Source organism: Amphiura filiformis, unplaced genomic scaffold (assembly GCF_039555335.1).
Source record: "Amphiura filiformis unplaced genomic scaffold, Afil_fr2py scaffold_32, whole genome shotgun sequence".
In the NCBI taxonomy this organism is placed as follows: domain Eukaryota; kingdom Metazoa; phylum Echinodermata; class Ophiuroidea; order Amphilepidida; family Amphiuridae; genus Amphiura; species Amphiura filiformis.
This window is the reverse complement of record NW_027305496.1, coordinates 1,335,802-1,353,000: the sequence shown is the minus strand read 5'-3', so window position 1 is coordinate 1,353,000 and position 17,199 is coordinate 1,335,802. Positions and strand designations below refer to the sequence as shown.

At 38.5% G+C, this 17,199-nt stretch overlaps 1 protein-coding gene across 1 annotated transcript; it reads left to right on the top strand.

Moving 5' to 3' along the window:
• Nucleotides 1–694: 694 nt before the first annotated feature.
• On the top strand, nt 695–13,938 carry LOC140143907 (uncharacterized). The gene is made up of 3 exons (XM_072165735.1): nt 695–931; nt 3,381–3,548; nt 4,778–13,938. The coding sequence occupies exons 1-3, from the start codon at nt 751–753 to the stop codon at nt 6,664–6,666; spliced, it is 2,238 nt and encodes a 745-aa protein (XP_072021836.1). The 5' UTR covers nt 695–750; the 3' UTR covers nt 6,667–13,938.
• The last annotated feature ends 3,261 nt before the right edge of the window (nt 13,939–17,199 follow it).

Below are 17,199 nucleotides of genomic sequence, written 5' to 3'. Positions count from 1 at the left end.
CACATGCAAAACAAGATGTGTGATTATCAATTTGATCTCAAAATGTCAATGTGTGCTAATGAAAAAATATTATTGTTTTGCCTAATGTAGTCTTTACATTGTATAGCTAAATCCTAATCCTTAGTTACATTTAAATAGTTTTGCCATTTCGGAGAAAATGCATAACCTACAATCAACGAAATTAATAGTTGGCACATCTTGACAATACGTTGCAACTCTTCATTGTCGCTCTGATAATTAAGTGAAATTAGTATAGCTATGTTTGATGAGAAGTACAAACCTTCTCCTTTCCCCTTCCCTCCCCCATTCCCCCTCAATCAATGCTTTTATCAACATTGAACTGGGGGAGAGGGGTGGCGACTTTATTTAGTATGCCAGAGTGTGCCAACATTAATTTCGTTGATTGTAGTCTTAGTACAAATCCTAAGGCTTGACTTTCCCAGCATACGAAAAAACATTTTATTGCCAGATAGAGCTAACTAAAGGATTAGGATTTAGCTATGTTCATTTTGCAAAACATGATAATACTTTTTAATCCCCCCCCCCCAAAAAAAAAATATTGTGCTGCATTTTTCTGGAATGAGGAGTAGTTTACGATCAACAAGCTTAACATCACTACCATGGAGGTTTTTAAGTTATGCAGTATTTCCTAATGTGGGTGCATTACCTTAATGAACCTTAATCAAGATAAACTATCGCAACCCAGATCATCATTCTTTTGTTCTCATCTACCATACAGAAGCCAGGCCAATGTATTTACGAGACGTGGTAGACAAAAGCCAACTACCGCAACCTGTCAAGTTCTACGCAGGGGACGATTTAACTTTTCAACTTCAGCTAAAGAATAACACCGTTGCAGAAAAATTCAGCTCAGTGACTCTAAAAAATATGTACGAAGTTACGTACCTACAAGGCAACTCGATATTCCACAGTAAGTACAGCCCGTAATTATTATGTTTTGATGAAATCCAAGTGTGTGAAAATTTTGGATCCATCCCGGGATCCATCACATTAATAATGATAAAATGTGATGCTTTTCGCCCAATATTTGTTGGTTTTGCTATGAGTTTTAAAATATGGGCTCAATCAATCCAATTTTATATCAAAGTTGGGCTCGCAGATGATACTAGATATCTCAAAAGTATCGGCGTTACGATACCGACGCCTTACAGAAATTAGTCCTAGTTTATTATCAACATGTTAGTTGAAAACAGTGGTAATAAGTCATGCATCCATACCATGGCCAAAATTGTTTCTGGCATGACATTCGTAATTAAGGGACGCACCATTAGATATTATCAGGGGGGTAGGGAGTTTTTGAAAAAAAAAAAGATTCACAACCCAAGGGGAAAAAACTTGATGTACAAAGCAGAGCAACAAATGCTGCCTCAGCAGAGAAAAAAATGCCTCGCCCATGAAATTGTTTTTGGGATGTCTTCCACTATTGTTAGGTGATGTGCAGTATCAATATCATTTTAGTGCGAAAAATCTAACTTACATGCATAAGAACAAAAACAACTCCCCAAGATGGTGAAAAATTATGTTGGATGAGTGAAAAAAATTGTCGTGACCCTAACTCGCTAGACCCCCCTCCCCCGATAATATCATGCTACCTTCCAAACTGTCAACATATGACAACCAATTTCCTCAAACGAAGGTCACTTTCTGGAAAGCTGGTCTGAACAAGGTAATCTGATTAAAGACCGAATTAAACAGACTAGTTTGCGTCTGACGTCAGGGCAAACGCGCGACGTGATTGGATGCTGACCTGCGCAGTACAGCATTTTTGGTCTGGTTGACAGGACATCATAGCAAACTAGTCTTTTTCATTCGGTCTTCAATTATAACTTGATTCCCTATCTGTATCATACATGAATATAGCCATTGGCTCTATGACAAACTGCCAGGCAGGCCAGTGACGAAGGGGGGGGGGATGGTGATTTGGAAAAAGAGTGAAAGAACACAAGAATGTTGCTGAAAAGTTAAACACCAGAAGTTAAACTAATACCGGAAATAGGAATGTATTTTTCGGATGGTTGGATTTCATTTTTGTCTAAAGTACATGAGGATTATTTTTCCAGCGATAGAAAGTTAATTTATTCTGTGCACTTCTTGATCAACGAAGTTTGGATTCATAATCTTTTCTTTCATACAATCGCTAGCTTCTAAAATAGAAAACATTGCTTGAAATCACCATAGACTTACACGGCCTGCTCGTCTTACAAACTTTTCCAAATATACGAATGTTTACAAACAAATACAATGTATTTGAGACGGAAGTACATTGACACGGAAGTACACAAAACGAGGCAACTTTCTGTTGCTTGAAAAATGACCTTTCAGAAAAGGTATTCGTACCAAACTAAATACGGTCAAGATAATGTCCCCTCCTCATGCCCTTATTAGTACATGTGGTGTTTGTTAGTCTCGGGGTTTATCAACATCAACAAGTTTTCACATCGCTATGATGACGGCCATCATAATATATCTGTGGATATTCTCAATCATCCACACACTAGGATCCACAACATGCTCATATATCTGGGCTCAGTTCTATAACCCCAGTACATTTGCACATTCATTGAATGACCTTTAAAAATTTGAGTACAAAAGCTCATACTCTGCAACAGAGGTCAAATTTTGCACTCCGATTGTTTTATTGAGGTTATTGAACTATGCAATTGGAATGAGGCTATTGTGGTCCATAGTGACACTCTTAAATAAATTATCTAAACCAAGTCATGTGGACTTATTATTTTGATGGCCATGGTATCACATCTCATTCGAGACGTAACATCATGCCAAATGATCTGACGCTGAATTATTGGCCCGGGCGCGATAAGGCTGGAGTGAAGTCATGGGAGGGTCACAGAGGAATTCAACCGAGGAAGGGGACTAAACCACAACCTTTCCTGAATCACCTACGACGCAGCCATCAGAAACTTCCTCGGCGACTCTCCCGCGACGTCGTACCAACCTGGTCAATAGTCCACCGCCAGATCATTTGGCCTGATGATGCATCTCGGGGAGACGTGATACTGCAGTCATCAAAAATAGTTAGTCCAGATGTCTTGATTTAAATAATTTTGTTTAACACTCTTCACGCGGGTGTCTACCGCAGACGACATGTTTCAAAACATTCTTAAAAATTCAAAAATTTCAGAAATGTAATTTTTCATGACCATATTTGGAATCAGCATGAAAAATGCATTAAAATGAGTACAAACAAGCCTAGTATTGGTTCAGTGGTTCTTGAGATAGCTCTTGATATTTTGAGAAAATATCTCAAAACTTGGGACTTCTTGTGTTGGAGCCTATGGCTAGCATGCAGAGCATTAATTTCAGCATCACAATAAAACATTTTTATCTCCCATCTACAGATCACTTAGACACCATGGTAGTCAACATACCTCTCTATGCACCCATTGACGTCTACATAGCAGAAGGGTTTCGAACAAGTACTCCAGAAAAATGGACAAAATATCAGTCATTATTAGGCAAGCTTGTAGGCAAGCATGTGACCTTTGAACTTTATCCCGGAAATCAAAGTAAGTGTATCATGTGACTTTGATGTTATGCATTTAACGGCTTTACTAAGGCCTGATCGAATGAGCGTGTATCGTATAGCGAATACCGTATAGGCTACACTTCTATGTGATCGCAGCCTTACGGAGGTACAACCCCACTATGGAATCCTTCATCCAGTTGTACCAAAATAAGTGTCAACGTGCTCCACATTATTTTTGATTTGACATCGTAATGTGTGCAGGCCCTCACAGAATTGGGACATTCTAGCTCAACAGAACTGGCCAAAATTGATTTTTAAGCTAAAACATCTTACAAACTGTTAGGAACGATATTAAAATGTTTTTAAACGGGCAATAAAACGTTTAATGTTTGCTGGGATATCTGGTGGATATGCCAATCATTTTGCATCAACATACTGATTTAAAGAAAAGAATGCGCAAAACCTTTATCGTATAATATACATTGCACCTTAGTGCAATTTTGCTTTGGTTTTTGTCGCTCTATAAATATCAGTGATTGATTGATTGATTTATTGATTGCAACAAATTACCCGAATTAGTGAAATGAACACATGTAGAACTTTGTTTCTGGTCCCGTGTCACAACCTGGGGTACCTTTGTGTTACATATAGTAAAGAAATGAAATGGTTCAAACATTTTACCTACACATCTCATTTGAAGTGGTTCGTCCTCCTGAGCATTTTGACACCTTTTTATTTAATGGAATTCGGTCAAAAAATGAGAGAGTGTGGGCAAAAACAATCACAAAGTTTTACAATCATTCTGAGCAAGTATTGGTCTTTTAAATGAACTTCTGTATTCATTTACTTGGCTTAGTTGTCTGGGAGTTCATTTAGACATTGTTTTACTAGATTCACATTTTTAATGGGGGTTTAAAATCAAATTTACGATATGAATCCCTCCCCCTAATCCTCAGCCACCCTTGGCACATTTCATGCCAAACGTCATAAGAAAATAATTTAAAAATATTTTAAAACAGGATAAAAACATGAGTAATATAGAATAAATTAGCCTCAATTTAAGACCTAATTGAATCTTCTAAGTGAAGGAATACTCAAGAGACGGTGTTTTGAAATCCAAGCTGCACATCAAAATGTAACCAAACCACCTTTTTGGGTACCCCAGTATATGACACAGGATCGTCTCTGAAATCTGATACTTCAGAAAATTCAATCATACTGTACAATGTGATAGGGTTTGATAATGATCATATTTTATTTCTCTTCCAGATATTACATATTTTTCCGACAAGCGCCTAGACAAAGCCAGGACACAAGAAGACTACGAGTCTATTGTTCCCACGGGGACATTAGTAATAAATGCAGGCAACACAAGACTAAAACATAAGGGAAAGGGCGCCGCTGGCGCTTCAGCAGGTGCTTCAAAAACACTAGGCGCCAGTGCCGCGTCTAATGGATTAGCACCATCCAGAAAGGCGCCACAAGCACCATCTTCCAATAGTAACAACTCAACGTTCCAAGGAGGAACCCCACATGAACGACGGCATTCACTTTTGGATGAAATGGATGCGGCTGATGATAGGCGGATCATGTCGAACGCGGGTGCAACTGTGCCTAGGTCTATCTTACGAAATGAGGCGAAAAAACACGCCGCCGAGGAGGCAGCAGGGACCACTGAGGAGGAAGATACTGTGCCTCTCGGAGAAGACGCAGCTTCGATGAATCATAGACTGATGTTAAGAAGACAGAGTGTAGGAGATATACCTTCAGCTGTACACCATCACACTCCAATTTCGCACACGCCTGAGCCAGTTCGGAAACACAGTACTCCTGTAGCACCGCTACAACTTCAATCACAATGGCATCAACGACAGCAACAGTTACAACAACAAAAGTCACTCGACTCACCGCGATCTATAGGATCATCTAATCCATCGTTTGACAATAATGGTGGTGGCGGTGGGTCAGCGATGCATACGAGTGCTAGCACACCTTCATTCGGTTCATCCCCGTCCGCAGCACGACACAGTAGACATATTTCTGCACCGTCTGGTCCGTCAAAGATAGCCCATCGTTCACCGAGTTCGGCTGGGACCGCGTCCATACATTCTGAGAACGATAACGTTTTTTCTGGCTTGGCACCACCAGTTGACATCCCCGCTCCTGATTACAACGAAGCGCCACCTTTACCATCCAAGTCAGCCGCAGCCACGAGGCCACCGATGACGCACTGGGGTTCATTCCCAGAGAGAGCGGAACCCCCTAATCATCACATAAATGAACGGCCCCCATCACCTCCTCCAATTAGCACTATTCCTACACGACAAGCTCAGTCTTCTATGCCAAATCGGTTTGCTCCCTCCCCACCTTCTTCGTCAGGTGCACCACCGCCACCTGCACCTCCTCCACCCGGGGTACCTCCAGCACCACCCGCAGCTCCTCCCCCTCCTGGAGTTCCCCCTCCTCCAGGTGCTCCACCGCCGCCACCACCACCGCCACCATTGGATGGTGGCTCCGCCCCCGCACCTGGAAGCTTAGCGGCTTCAATAGCAAATGCACAGCTGAAACCTGCGTCGCAGCGTGCAGAAAGACCACCACCGCCGCCTAAAGAGGAGTCGCCAATGAACAACATGATGCGAGAGCTTAAAGCGGTTCAGGAACGTCGTAAATCTATGGGGGATGTACTAGCGAATGATACTGTGGAGAAAATGAGTACCGGTAGTTCCGGATCAGGTTCGGAACAAACTGAACTTCAAAAAGCAATGGAGAGACGGAATTTAAAATTAGGCAATTTTAACGCAGGTCCGCGAGCTCCGCCAAATCCATTACCGAAAGCGAACACATCGAAACCCAGATTCAACGCCAATAACAGTCCCAGGAATAACTTTAAAGTGATCAATAATAACAATGCAGGTCGCGTCATCCACTCTATGAGCGACGTGCCGACTGATTTGAAAAGTTTAACTATGAATGAAGTGATACAGATACTGAAACTGATGAATCTTGGGAAATACGAAGGACGATTCAAAGAACACTGTATAGACGGTGACATGCTGGTAACTTTAACGCGGGAAATCTTGAAAAGTGATTTAGGTTTCTCGTCAGAACTTGATGTTAACAAAATTTTGAAATTCATCAAAGGTTGGCGACCTAAGTAAGATGGATGCTACACGTGGAGCTCTTGGGGAGCATTTTATTTCAAGCGTATATCTTCTTACTTGCTATATTTTATATAGATGTTTCTATTTTAAAGTTTTGCTTCGATATCTTTGCCAAATCTCCGGGCCAAATCTACATTAGATATAGTTTAATACAACGTATTAATGTTGCAACAATAACTCACTTTGATTTTGAAATTACTTGGTACTCCAGGTCGGTCGAAATGTGACTAGAATTTAATCCTTCTTAAGAGAAGTCCTTTTCAGAGGTCTGAGCTTTCGGTACCTCAAGCAGAAGATGACACTCACGCATAATGCGAAAGCCTAGGTCTATGAAAAAAGACTTCACTAGGGCGAGATTACATCCTATATACTCAATAACCCAGTTTAATAGTTTGCTCTTACGGGATAATACCGTTTAATCTTGTTTCAAGAAACTTCTCAAATGACGTTTTGTTTCGCTTATCATAGTACCTGGTTATTGGATCATGCTAATTGGACATATGGACCAAAGGTTACTCTAGAGATTTGTTTAATGTCCACGTTAAAATGCATTTGTAAGGTTCCCTTTAACTCATTGAACTCGGATTACTGGACTAGTAACTTGGTTTAGCCGAAACAGAATTTTACACAATTCTACTTTATTACTAACAATCTGCAAGTATCATGTGTGTTATTGTAATGACCTGATTCATCTTATTTCAACTCTGAAATGCGAGCAGTTTATACTCTCGAAAACTATATTTGTATTTTATTATAAAACTGCACAAGTTGCCGTTAGGCGATGAAAAAAGAAAACCATGTTCTACAGGCCTGACCGACCCAGATTTTCCAAAATGTGGGAAACAAATTGTTCCTGTACAAATGAATGCCGACCCAAATTTCGAAAATATCAGGAACAATATTACAGATTTGGTTGTTTTTTTTGGGGAAAAAGCACGACCGACCGACAATATTTGAAAGGTCCGTCCGCCCGTAGAACAAGGTTTGTTTTCGTCGCCTTATGTGACAATTTTGGCTGAATTTTCTCACACGCGCTTTCGTAGATTTAATAGATAATGGTGATTTGTATATGTTGTTAGATTTTATATTAATTGTTAACCCAATCGGCACTACCGGCTGAATATGCAGCATCTTAAAACCATTTTTGATTGGTTACCAAAAAGAGCTATATCATACATAGAGCCAATCAGAAATATGGTAAGAAACAGTCAGTAGGCATGGTAGGGCTGAAGGGAATTGAGCTTAAAATTGCTTTACTCTGATTGGTTACACAAATCATACATACAAATGACCAATCAGGGGGCATTGTAAGCATGGTATTAAAGGGAATATTGAAGACCGAATTAAAAAGACCAGTTTGTGTCTGACATCAGTGCAAAGCCCGGCGTGATTTTTTTGCTTACCTGCGCAGTACGGCATTTTTGGTCAGGTTGACAAGACGTCATACGCAAACTAGTCTTTTTAATTCGGTCTTCAATTATAGTGCTCATCGAATTACAATGGGAATTTTGATGGTGACCAACATAACCAAGAGGATTTAATTCAGCCATACTTGTAAAAGTTGGTCAAGATAATAGAACATTTTTCACCCTGATGGGGCGTTAACGTCAACGCGTTCAATGCAATCCAAGATTTGAAAGTTGCAGTAAAATCTAATAATTTGTATTCAGTTAAAATGGAAGGAAATCTGTGTAATGATATCCGAGTGTTTTTGTATTGTAAGTGAAACTTTCAAATCTGGACCTCACTACATTAAATTGACCGGTGTCTTATTGTTTTCTGGTGTCAAAATGCGCAGAAATAAATTATGTTTCCAACGCATTTTACAGAAATGCGCAATGACGTCACTGCCACGTCAGGGTAAAAATGGTTTACACTGACCAGAATAAATGTTATCGGCTGTCATGTATGTAGAAAACCCGGGGTAGAAACCTTGAGATAAAGAGTTCGTTCTTGAAAATTGAAAGATTTCCTAGCCTTTCTAGAACCTTTTTGGTTCATTATACAGAAAAGTAGACCCTATGGGGTTCCACATAACAGTTTAAGAACTTTTCAAGGTTCTATTTTGATACTTGTTTTTTAAGATTGTAATACATTAGCCCGTCTTTGAATAATTCCCATTAGTTACGGTACTTTTTTAAGAGGTTTATATGCAAGCCAAACATCTTCGCGAACGCTCCAGGGTGAAAAATGTTCTATTATCTTGACCACCTTTCACAAGTATGGCTGAATTAAATCCCCTTGGTTATGTCCCGGGGTTATGTTGGTCACCATCAATATTTCCATCGTTGCAATTCAATTGAAGACCTGAGCGCAAGAAGACCGTAAGTCCACTTGGCCCCTCAACATGTATACACTAAAGTTGCATATAGTTTCGTATAGTTTGGTAATGTTTTATACATGGTCAGGGGCCAAAACAAATCTTTCACAACCTTTCATGATGTTTTCACCCTGGAACATGTATAAAACATTATAAAACCCTTAGAAACTATACGTAACTTTAGTGTATACATGTTGAGGGGCCAAGTGGACTTAAGGTCTTCGTGCGCTCAGGTCTTCAATTACTCTTTGTCGCAACTCGTCCCACTTCCGAGTTGAAATGTATTTAACTTTATTGCGATATCGCAATGCAGCAGTTTGCAGTGCGGCAACGCTATTCTATTTCACACGGGCATTACAATTAATTATTATATCAATGAATTAACTTAATGAAAGAGAAAATGGGAGAAATATTCTTTTGGAATACGTAAACTAGCCAATTATAATAATCTTAATATACTTTGATCTCAATTCTTTGAATTTCGTAGTCGAGGACTCAATGACACAAAGACGTAACTCCATTTCAGCCTTTCTGAAAAAATGAGTTTAAAGATAACCGTCCTCATTGACTTGTAGTTAAGTCTATGCTGCGCTTCACTGGCCATTGATTTCAATGAGCTGCTAAATGGAGATACTTCTATATGTTTATTGGAAAGTGCTCATGTTTCTGAAAATGTTGGTATATAAATGTAATTGGAGTCACGCCTTTGTGTCAGTCACCCCTCGATTTGATCATATTTTTTACTGAATTATTCAAAAAAGTGGTCATTGTTGATAGTCAAATCAAGTCAAAAGGTGATCACATATCCCTGAGAGTGAGTGACCCCCCCTCCTTTTCCACTGAGGTTGGCTAACAAACCTATTGTTGTCTTCTCAGTCTGACAGTTGCAGTAGGCCTATGGTATGTTTACTTTTGACTAGTCAGTGACGTCAACGCGTTGAGATCACGCGTGAGTATATGCGTCATCTTTAACGCGTGCGTATTACAGGCCATTATACAAGTGATTTGATCGAACGCTCGCGATTCCAATCTGCGCCCAGTTGGAATACGCACTCACGTCATAGTCTCCTCCGCAGCCAGTTTGGTTACGCTCCCTTCACACAAACAGTCTGCCAATGGCCACTTATAACGCCGTTTCTGATTGGCTACACGTAAGTAGCCGTAGAGCTGTACATACGGGAACTTGATTGACCTCAGTCTAGCTGACGAGATGGCGGGTCAAACTTGCTCATGAATAATAAAGTAGCCGTCTAGCCGAACGACCAATTGAAAGCTTTGTTTGACGTCAAGCTGGATGACGTCGGCAGAAAACCGTAGCGAATCAAAAAGGACCAGTTCGTGACCATTGGCAGACTGTTTGTGTGGAGGGAGCGGAACCAAACTGGCTGCTGTGGAGACTACTCACGTCACTGAATAGCGAGAGTAAAAATACATATATGGAATCTTTCTATCAGTCGTCGTGATTACTTTATACAGGTACCAGATTACTATAAAACGTACTTATAATAGGCTAGGGCCCTAGCATATGAAATGCCCGTGCATAAAATGGACCGTTTAGAGTTATCCGGGATTCGCCCGTATACATGTATGCGGTGATTACGTCGATTTGTTATGAAAGAACATTATTGTCATCCAAATTGAACACGTGTGTAATTTAAATATTATGAAAATGATAAGATAGAATGATATATTATATTTTTTATTATTATAATAGTACTACGATTCTGATAATGCATTTTCAGATTATAATGTATTGTGTGTTGTATATAGCCGATCAAACAGATCCATGATTATTTCAAGTGGGTCCGATGTTGCACGGAAGAAGCAGGCTTTTCAAAAAACATCACAATTGATGGGTAGGAATAATTTTGAAACAGTTACATTGAAGGCTATTCCAAACACTCCCTTGGAATCCATACACACCCTGTGGAGACATGACCTATAATCTCTCACACCGGGGGTGTCGAATGGAGACACCCATTCAGGTACACTGAAAAAAAACCCACAATTTGGTGTCATTTTCACACCAAAACTAGTGTCAAACAATGGGTTCCTGGTGGACACCCAAAGGTGTCAAATTTACTCTATTGTGGGTATAAGAACATGGGTGTCATGGTCATTTTGACACCTAAGGTGGCTACCTGAGGACCCATTTACCAAAAAGGTCATTATACCCAAAATGGGGTGTAAAATTAACTCTCTCTATGGTGTGGTGTCATTGAGATCAATTTACACCATAATTGGGGTGTATTTATTTGCTAGATTGTAGCCTTTTTTGATAATAATTATGAAAATTAATCCGAGACATCCATTGCATGATATCATTATTTTGTTTTACACACTATTCATTGTAAGCTTACCAGATCGATCATGCAACTAGTGAATAAGCTTACCTATCCAACAGCCAAAAATCTCTTTTACTTCTTCATTTAGTTGGTGCAATATTAATTAATCAAAGCTTACATTGCGCTTATGTTATCATGATTATTGTCATATGTCTGAAAATGTAGCAGTTTGGTATACTTACGGGCTCGATAGCATTGACAGCATGGTGACGAGATTGGAGAGAAACTTCTATGTGTGCCAACACTAGGATCCACAACATGCTCATCTATCAGGGCACAGTTCTTTAACCCCAAAACATTTGTACACTCATTGAACGACCTTTAAAAGTTTGAGTACATAAACTCATACTCTGCAACTTGAGGTCATATTTAGCACTCTTGATTGTTTAATTGAGGTTATTGAACTATGCCATTGGGATGAGGCCATTGTGGTCCATAGTGCAAGGCACATGTTGCCAAATGCTCGAACTGGTGTCAGAATGCTTTGACACCTCGAAAACTCTGCGCATGCATTTCCCGCCACCTTTTGACACCCTAGGAGTCATTTCATTTAATTTTACACCGGTTTTGGTGTAAAATCACTAAATGATCACTGGAAGGTGTCGGACAGACACCTAGGTGTTACCGTAAATGAATTTACAGCATAATTAGTATCATTGCCGATACACCTAGGTTTAAAGCCAAAAGAACACCTTTGTCAGTGTCATTTACACTTGACTTCTAACAGGTGTCCCTGTGATTTTTTTTCAGTGTAACTCAATTTAGTTTCAAATAATTACTCCCTGTGTGAAAGATGGTTAAGTCTTCTATAGATGTGTATGGATTTAAAATAAAATGGCCAAATGTTTAGGCCTATTATACAGTGTTCTACTCTTAGAAAGTGTGAAATAATGCAAAATGAAACTACTCTAGGGGTTAAGGTACCTTGCACGTGAACACGATATGTTTTATGGTGAAAATCTGTAATCCAACACATATTTTTCACAGATTTCTCAACCAGTCACAGATCATGTGTTTTGTAGAAACATGTTTCCTAGTGATTTTGTTTTTCCTATAGATTTTGTTTTTCCTTTTTACAAAAGGGGAAAATAGAAAACAATGCTGCCATAAGCCTTTTTGAAATATGGCGCGCACAAATAGAGAGGGCGTACTTTGAAGTGAGTAATCTTGTGTCCGGCTGAGAAGCATACAAAAGATTACTCACTTCAAAATACGCCCTCTACTTTTGTGCCTGCCATATTTCAAAAACGGCTTATGATTTCTGAGTGTCATTCCACCAGCTTATAGGTGTTGCTTCAAACACAGCCGTAGGCTATCGTGGTTCTACCACATTGTCTCTTTTTTGTTTTTATACACTATATACTCCGAGACATCATGCTATATCCTGAAAACTGCTAAAAATCCAGTGACAGCTCACAACCTACTAACCGCTGTCCCCGAGAAAAAAAAGCTTTTTCTCGGGGACAGTAGCGGTTAGTGAGTTAAGCAGTTCTCGGGGTATAGCGTGTCTATGAGTAAAGCGTGTAAAAAGAAATAAGGCCCCGAGGTAGGGCTACATCTATTGTCCCATATCACGGGTGATACCAATGCATATCATACGCATTTCCAATATTTTAATAATCTGACGTTTAATGTTATTAAAACTTTTTAAAAGAAGTTTTAAAAACACTATTTGCTGGGTTGTAACTGCACCATATGACATGTTTTAAGGGAAGAACTAGGCCTACTCCTTTTTCCTTTTTTGATATTATTTTATTAGAAATCTATCATATTATTGGGTGATAATGGAGTATTCCAGTTAAAATCCATACACCCCCTGTCATGCCCGTGCAATCTCCCACACGTTATGTCCCAAACAGGTGGTGCATGGTGTAGATGTCAAATGGAGTCGCCCATTAAAGGTGGGTAACCTGATTGACAGCCTCATCCCCAACTTTACCCTATCAAAATGCAGATTTAGGTATCAGGTGACAGTTCATATTTTTCTCATTAACATATTGAAATCAGGTGTTCCAAATCGGTACAGTTCCGAAGAAATCGTTAAAAAACTGTCGAATTAGTCTCATCTGTGGTATACCACGTTTTTTTTTTTTGATGATATCTTCGAAAAATAACGATTTGGAACTCCTAATGTCAGTACTTGAATGAGAAAAATAGGATCTTTCAATTGATATCAGTTTATTACGTGATCATGATGTTTATCATTAATAAAGCACTGTAGACAAGGAACATTTACATGATTGTTCTTTTTGCATGAATGCTTCAAAGGGACAACATTTCATGGTATACATAAGTTTTAAAGAATTTGATTTTCCAATTATATCAGGGCATCTTCCTTTAAGATATTAATTAATAATATTAATTTTTCACTCCCTGTCTGGAAAATATTAAGGTAGTGTTTTCCACAGGGGTGTATGTTTTTTAACTGGAATAGTCAAATGTGTGTAATAGCTATGTATTAAGTAAAAAAACTATGTACATAATATTACTTGGTATCAAATGATGCAGATACCAGTTTTGAAATATTTGAATGTATTTCCAGCAACAGAGCTATTTGCAATTGCAATTATTATTATAGCAATTAAATGCCAAAACCATTTGAAATCATTTGTTTTGATTCATTTGTTTTGATTCATTTGTTCACCGTTGAATATACCTTCCTCGAGTCAGTAAAGACAGGAAAGTAAAATCAAATTTTAAGACTTTCTCAATAACTGTTAATATTTGCAGAAATCTGTTATGCTAGTTGCATTCCTGGCATCAATTCTTTTCTGAAAATGTAGGCCCTATACTTTATATACTTCTCATCATTACATTTAGAGATACACCGAAAAACAATATCTAAATTACTGACTCGAGGAAGGTATCCAGACTATAGCCGCCATCTTGCATTTATCCCCTTAAAGGGGGGTAACCCTATTGGTTTTGGATATGGATTGTCTTTAAAATTACATAATAATATCAAATATCGCCTCCTTTATGCTGCTTTGTGAAAAAACGAGAGCATTTTCAGCGTAAATGTGAATAAATAGCCAAATTTGCAATCCAATACCTTGGTATACGTGAATTGCATTCTGGGCAGGCAATGACGAATGCTGACATGCTGTACAATGCCCGGCCCGTATTGAACGGAAAATGTTTTTTTTCGTACCGTTTCAGAAAAAAAAGGAAACAAAATATATTTCCCCTTGCAATATGTACATTTCAAATGAATATAAAAAAAGTTTGGGTAAAATGGAGAGGAAAAAAACCCTTCCGAGACCGGGTTTTGAACCGGGTACCTCTCGGGTAAAAAACAAACGCGCTAGTCAATTGAGCTATTTAGCACAACACGCTTACCGTTGCCGTTTTCATAACTATATACGGCGCACCGTCTTGCGTGACTGATATTTCGTTCATAATTCCCTCCCAGAATTCCAAAGTATTTACCATTGTTTACAAACTGGTATACCTGTAAAAACCGCTGTGATTCATGATTTCTCCGGAAATACATCGACTTTGAGCGTCAAATTTCAGGACAGTAATGAGAAAAATAGTATCTATTATGTGATACCAAAACCTCATCAACAATGAAAAAAAATCGGGGGGATGATGCTGTCGATCGGGTTACGGACCTTTAACTTACTTAACCCCATTAGAAAATTAGTAGCATGGTTGATTTGGCTCAGTGGTCCATGAATATTGAACTTCAGTTAAAAAACTAAATTAATGAACTTGCATAAAATACACACGAAATAGCACGAAGTGGCAGGGTAGACTGTTTTCGAGTACGGGCGTATTCCTATATGTTGAAGCTGTAATGGATATAGGCCTAATCATTAATCATGTTAAAGCCATATTATAACATTTGCTGAGGAGGACGCCCTCACTGATTTTTTAAAATTGATTTTTTGCACGATTATATTGTACTTTATTAAACCAATATACCCTGAAAAATCAAGACTCTAGGTGTTGTAGTTTTGTCAAAATCCGAGATTTTGAACAAAACGCCGGAATCAGCGTTTTATTATTACGATGGAATTATTAGTCGAACGCATACACGATGTTCATAACACACAGTACGTACACGGCGTGCGCGACGGTGATATACACAACAGAGGGCCGTACCATAACATGACCGAAGGAGTGGTACGTATTAAATATTGGTGACATAATGCGCTGGTAGTAAATTCCAATTTTCTTTGCTCTGCCGTAGTTGTTCGGCTCAAAAATAAAAGGGGATATATCTGACAGTAAAAACTAACATTTAATGGCAAAGAAATGCTAATCTATTTTGTATGAAATTGTTATAATATGGCTTTAATCTTTGCCTTTTCGTTTGAAATTATTTTTGGTATTTTTTACATGATTATTATTCACTGTTTAGCTGAATACCCATATCAACAGTATTCCAGGGTCTATTGATTAAGGTTTATACACGAAGAAACGTATAAAAAACGTATAAAAGACGTATAAAGTTGTTCTCTAAAACCGCGTTTTCTCAGCAATCAAATATCGCAGTGAGTTAAATGTTGGTGCATGGATGTATCTTAACATTATTTTTGTGTGTGTATACAAATTTTTAGAATCCGTTTGAAAATCTTTCGTTTAAATCATTTTTACGCACCATGTTCACAAGATCAAAAACACGTTCCATGCAGTTTTTTTCAAATATTCGCTCCGTATAAAACCACGCCGAGTGATTGTTTTCTCCTTTTTTGTATTGTACTACAAATCGACCAAAGAAATAATGTTGCCATGGGGAAGAACCAAATACAGTACCGATTAAATTTTATTAGCCCGTTTTTGGGAACAATTTTCGAGAATCTTGTACCACAAAACACTGTTATGTTACATTATCGATATCTGGATTGTTGAACGTTAATTTTGATTTCTAACTGCCTACATTATTTCTCAAAAGTACGTCGATTCCTTTACCATTTGAATTTCACTCCAAATTTAAGCTACTTTTGCAAAAATCGAGGTTTTACAGCGGTGATGAGATTGTTTATCATAAGAGCCTGGTATGCACTATTCCATAATAGTCAGTTTGAGATCAATCGATTTCACAGGTAACTCAGTAGCTCAATCGGTTAGCGCGCCAGAGTCACGTTCGACTATATAATACTATAGTTTTGAGCTGGAAAATTTTGGTACGTGTTCGAGTCCCGATGTGGTCCATTCCATCTATTTTATTTTTTTTTTTTCTCTCACTTTTTTCTTTTTTCTTGTTCGTTTTTTTCTTTCTGATTGCAACGATTGATTGTTTTTGCCCGTTTTTTTTTTCATTATATAATTCAGAAATTTGTAGGCTATACTAGTCTAATACTAGGCCTAGTAATAGGAGCTAATAGGCGCGGCCTATGAATATATTTTTACAAATCAGATGAACAAAATATTGGTTGTTGGTTTTGTTACTGTTGTTGTAGTTATTGTTGTAGGCCTATATTGCTTAATCAGGGTATAAATAGGCATACTAGGCCTATAGCCTATAGAAGCATTGGTTTATTTCACGACAGATATCATCCAGGATAATTTTAAAAATTGAAAATTTAGAAAATCCAAAGGAAAATTGCCGAAAACGGCTGCCCACAATCACCCCCCCCCCCCCCCAATATCAGCCCATATGGTCCTATCATGGTCGCCCCTTCCCTATCCCTGCAACATATAGGATCACTCACGAGCCGCGGTTTGTCCGTGGCCCCTAGTTCAGATTGATACACTATTGTATGCGTGAGTAAGTTCATTCTTTTCTGCATGGCTGTTTCCATTATTAACTTACGCCCCTCTGGAATCAAGCCTTGAAAATCAATTGTATTTAACCTTAATAAAGTGAATTAAACTAATGAATTGTCCATGATAGCTTTGCACTGCAAAAAAGCAGAG